The 5,295-nt window shown below is 31.9% G+C and overlaps 1 protein-coding gene across 1 annotated transcript; it reads right to left on the reverse strand.

Annotated features, from left to right (window-relative positions):
- Positions 1-853: 853 nt before the first annotated feature.
- LOC124828205 (alpha-soluble NSF attachment protein 2-like) lies at positions 854-5,075 on the reverse strand. The gene is made up of 10 exons (XM_047301443.2): positions 4,899-5,075; positions 4,320-4,481; positions 3,818-3,867; positions 3,631-3,703; positions 3,088-3,167; positions 2,777-2,928; positions 2,169-2,328; positions 2,037-2,084; positions 1,721-1,801; positions 854-1,139 (listed from the first exon to the last, which is right to left on the reverse strand). The coding sequence occupies exons 2-10, from the start codon at positions 4,462-4,464 to the stop codon at positions 1,059-1,061; spliced, it is 870 nt and encodes a 289-aa protein (XP_047157399.1). The 5' UTR covers positions 4,465-4,481; positions 4,899-5,075; the 3' UTR covers positions 854-1,058.
- Positions 5,076-5,295: the final 220 nt, after the last annotated feature.

The raw sequence follows: 5,295 nt of genomic DNA on the forward strand, positions 1-5,295 counted from the left end.
TGTTCTTTCTTCACAAATGAATGTCATTATTATATATTAAAACAGAGAACAAACTTCTTAATTAACATATTTAATAGATTTAACACTTAGCTAATAGTTAATTTTAACAGAAACATATAAACACCATAAAAAAAACAATTAACTGGATTTGGACTATCATAAAAAGTGTTTAGCTCTCCCGGTCAACATTATATTATTTTTCATATTTTTATGATTCTTATTTCATAATTAAGATTTTCAGAAATACACTTTTTAATAATTTTTAATTTGTTTTAGTTTTAAAATTTATTTTTCAGACTTCGAATCTAATTTATATTGTAACATTTTATACTTAGGTTTTATGTGATATAAAATATGTTCAAATAAAAGTGTTTTACAAAATAATGATATTAAACATATTCCTTTACTAAAATTATACATGTATAAATTAGCTGATTAGTTGACGTTAAAATATACATGTATAAACAATTCATTTTAATTCTTCCATATATAAATTTAATATGTTAGTTCACAAGGTCTAAATTAATAACTAAAATGAATTTCTAAACATATATAAAATAAATTGTTTTAATGACCACATTATATAATTTATTTAAGTTTTTTCACAGTATATTTTCACTGCTATAAACATTTATAATGAGTAACATTTTATTATGTTTTTCAAAAAGTAGATACCAACAACATAAACGATTAGAAAAGCCAATAATTTTAGACATAAGTTGAAAGTTTTACCAAATAAAATAAAAAATATGCAGAGCTATTATTTTAAGATTTTAGATTTAAGTTGCTTTATTAGTGCTAAAATTTCCGAATCATTCAGAAGTATAGGGTCGAGTAACAAACAATTACAATCTGTTACAAATAATATATTAAAAACTCATTTCTTGAATTCAGTCAGACCAAATCAATATTGAAACCAAAGTACACTCAAATGAAAGCAAGGACACTCAGTAAGTAGATGTGTAGATGTGTAAAATGAACAACTGAATAGACATGCATGGTACATCTGTAAATCATCAAACAATAGGTCCAACCACCAAAATAGTGAGTGGTATACTTCAAGTAAGATCATCCTCCTCAAGTTCTTTCGCTTTCAGCTTTTCCTTCACCCTCAAAAGAAGTGTGGTCTTCCAAGAATCCTATACAAGTCCATGGCCAATGTTCATGAGCAACGGAAATGGAATGAAAAAGAAAAGGAAATTAAAAATCAAAATGTGACAGACAAAACAAAAGAAACATATTACAACTTTTCCTTGGTTTTTCTATTGACGTATAGAAGATTCGACAAGGAATTTGTAGAATTTGATGAAATGAAAAAAGTGTAAGCTCAAAACAACTACTTCAGAAACACTATTGCAACTCATCGCTTAGACATGCATCGCTCAAAACAAAAATTACTTTTACGCATAGCCACATGTTGACATGATAAAATCCTACCAAATTTGGTTACATATTTACGTATTATTTTAGCAATGGAAACAAGACTGCCTAAACTCAATACATAATTTGCAGTAATTTGAAGAGTATAAGAAAACGAAAATTACACTCTCGGTAATCGAATAGAGGTTAACTTTCAGGGAGAAATTTAAATCAGGTGTAAGCTAATGAAAATATTTCCATATAAATTGTGGATAATATATATATGTGTGCGTGTGTGTATGCAGTGGAAATATTTTTTGTTAAACACAAGTATTCCTATTTTACAACTTTTGGAGCTTACCAGTGGGGTCATGCTATCAAATTCCTTCACAGCATCAGTAAACTTCCCGACATCTTCTTCATCAATAGCAGCAGCAATATCCTACTCACCAGGATTGAAAAAAAAATGTCAGTATTACATCTGGCAAATGTATAGCTGAATCAGTAAAAAAGTATTCATAATATATATATATATATATACATACATATGCATATATGTACCAAAACATAATAAAACATATTTATGCAGAAGACAGTTCGAAGAAGTCCACATATTCTTTATATAATCTAGTTGTCCATTAAAATTTAATAATGAAACTCTAAAACTAGTCACCTACCGCCAACAATCTACACTCTCGTGTTCCTGAAAATGTTGGATCCAATTCCTGCAAAATAAAATACATATCCAAAAAATTGAGCAACTAGTAATATGTCCAGTCTCTAGATTCAAATTATTGAAAAAATTAGACCTGATATCGTTCCAATGCATTGGTTATAGCAACAATGTCCCCTCTACAGAGTTGGCAGATGCCAGCATTCAGTAGGTGTCCTTTAACACCGTACTTCAATAAATTGTTGTTGAGGGATTGACGAGCTATATCTTCGTAAATCTCAATTGACTTTTGATATCTGAAGATTATCAAATGGAAACAGTTAATATTCAATTTAACATAGCAAGAAGGTTCGGATAAAGTTCCTTTCATTTAAAAAATAAAGTTCCCGTTGTAATTAGAGCAAATCATACACAATAACGTGTGACCTATAGCAGATACAGTAATGGACTTACTTTTGTTCATTCCATGTACCTAAGTCAACATATTATGAATTGTGGAAAGAAACATGCAAGAATTCTATTAAGATAATAGGCCATTCCAATAAATTCTCAGTGACCTAAGCTAATGCTAACCAGAGGAGAGTAGGTTGGACAAAAAAGGAACTTAAAAAAAAGACCCGAAAGATGGTTTGAAGAAAAAAATACTAAGTTCTAACCAATTAAAGAATGAATCTAAGTTGAAGAAATATATACCATCATCAATATAATAATATAGATCAATATGCAGAATATACAAAATCTTACTGTTCTAACTGAGCAGCAAATTGAGCAACTTTTTGTTTGCATTGGTTAGCAGTAGTTGTCACCTCCTCATTTTGAAAAAAATCAGCTGATTTTTCATAGTAAACAAGAGCCTGCTCAATATTCTGTTCAGACTCATACAATTCAGCAATTTCCTGTATTTAATTTGTAAACAGGTGAAACCAAGTTAAAAAGGGATACCAATACATTATATACCACAAATAGCCAAATATGCGTTTTCTAAATATTATGAAGCAAAAATGTGAGTGTGTGCATGCATTTGTGTGTGTGCACACGCATGTGTATATGTTTACCTTTAAATATCTAGCAGCCATAGAGAGTCTTCCAATGTCACAGAAAAGGTTTACAGCACGGTTTAAGCAAGATATAGCCTCTGTGTTCAAAGAGAAAATTGAACTTTAGATGTCTTCTAACTAATTCGAGTGAGGAAAAACTAAGATAGGCTAAACCAGTTTTTATTTGCTTCTGCTTCGGATTATAATCGTAAGTTCCAATCTAATAATTGAAACAAATAGCAAATCAAAATATTGATATCCAATATGCCAGTTAATTTTAATATGCTTTACACAAAAGATAAAAGTATGAACCCTTAGAGCTTATAAATACAAAGTCGGTGTTTCATTTATACATATGGAAAGATTGAACAATGAGATAACAAATATCTTTCACATATCATTTGTCCAAGCATATAAATGCAGCAACTGATTTATATGATTTGCATTGATGTCAATACAGAGAAATATAGAGTCTAAAAGGAATTGGCCTTGCTGTGGGGAAGCATGATATTCGTTTAAATCAGAAATCACAAACTAGAGAGAATCTTGGTGCATGCATACCATTTATATTAGTTTTCTTGTAGCAATGTGCAGCATCAACATGGGCCTGTGCAGCTTCATGCTTGCTTTCCAACTAGAAACAAAAGACAAGACAACAATGTCATTGCAGGCTCCATAGAGAACTAGAGGATGCAAAAGAGATTCAACACTATAAACCCCACCCAAAAACCCCAACCCTGAATGATACCTTCAAATGGCAATTTGCTAACTTTAGGTATGTCCCTCCAGCTCTGTCCCCTGTAATACCACAGAATAGATCAAATCAAGAACAACAAACAAAAGAACTATTCACTATTCCATCCTTAATTATAAAGTCAGTAACATTCAACAAAATAAAGCGAATAAAAAGTCGTCAATTTAAAAGTGAAAACAGTCACAATATAACACAAAGAGTATGGTTAATCAGTTGATCATAGTATCAACCACTTCTTCTACAACTCTAATTTTTCTATTCGAGTAACTGATCAAATGAAAAAACAGGTCAAAACTCTATCCAGTAAAATCAGATAAAAACAAATTGATTAAGGAGAGTTCAGCATTCGGAATCGGAAATCGAACACCCAGAATCAACACTCGCCGATTCTACTAACAACAACAATAAAATTATCGTCTGTGTCTAAGTTAATCATCGTATAACTGTAAAACATAATGAAATTAAAAAAGAAAAAAAGTAGAGAAAGAGAAAAAACATGATTTGGCGAGCTTGAAGGAATTGGCGGCTTTATCGAAGAGATCTGCAGCATCCTCGTATTTGGAGCCAAACAAGCCCCAGCCACTGAGCTTCTTCTCAGCTTTCTTCTCGAATTCTTCGGCCTTCGACAGCTGATCCGCCATTTTTCCTCCGATCAAAACTGATAGCAATGGATTAATTAAGAGAGTTAAGAAAGTTGCAAAGAATCAACAGCTAAAGAAGAAGATATAAAAGATAATATATTAGACTGTGTTGACCACCAAGTCCAAAACCGAAACCGCAAAACTAAGAAACAAGAAAAGCAGCGTAAGGATGGGTTAAGGAGAATTATCAATTTCCCCTTTTCGTGAAAAATCGTTTCCTTAATAGCTTTTGGACCAGTTTGGGCTTCTTCCTTCCATGGTACACATAATTTCCGAAATCCTATTTTCGGATTAGGGTTTCTCTTTTTCAGTTCTTAAATAGCATGAAAACATAAATTTATTGTAAAAAAAGAGTACATAGTAATCCCTTCCAAAGATCTATATTCAGATTACATTTGTGGTGTGTGAAGTGAGAGTGAGAGAATAGCGTGTACCTGAGTTCCGCAGATAAATTCGTGAATGAGTGTTTCGGTGCAGGCTGTGTGCAAGAACGATGCTGTGGAAAAGTAGCAGAGCAGTGCCGCGTGATCGAATGCAGGAAGAAAAGGAAAGGGAGATAAGAGCATTGAAAAGCGGTGCTGCGGAAAGACCAGCGGAAAGACCAGGTGAAGGAGAACAGAGAAAAGTATTAATTGCAAATTTGAAAACTCATAAGCGTAATTATGACATTTCCATACGTTTAAAGGGAGTGCAGGTTGGAATTTGTTGGGGTGCACAAAGCAATTTAGCGAAGTGTGAGGAGAATTGTTTCTCACGACCTTACATTTTCCTTCTGCAACACATATATACATAAAAATTTTACTTACCCTTCTAGTTTAGAGATTTTTTTTT

Source organism: Vigna umbellata, chromosome 6, assembly GCF_029865625.1.
Source record: "Vigna umbellata cultivar VRB3 chromosome 6, Vumbellata_1.0, whole genome shotgun sequence".
NCBI lineage: Eukaryota > Viridiplantae > Streptophyta > Magnoliopsida > Fabales > Fabaceae > Vigna > Vigna umbellata.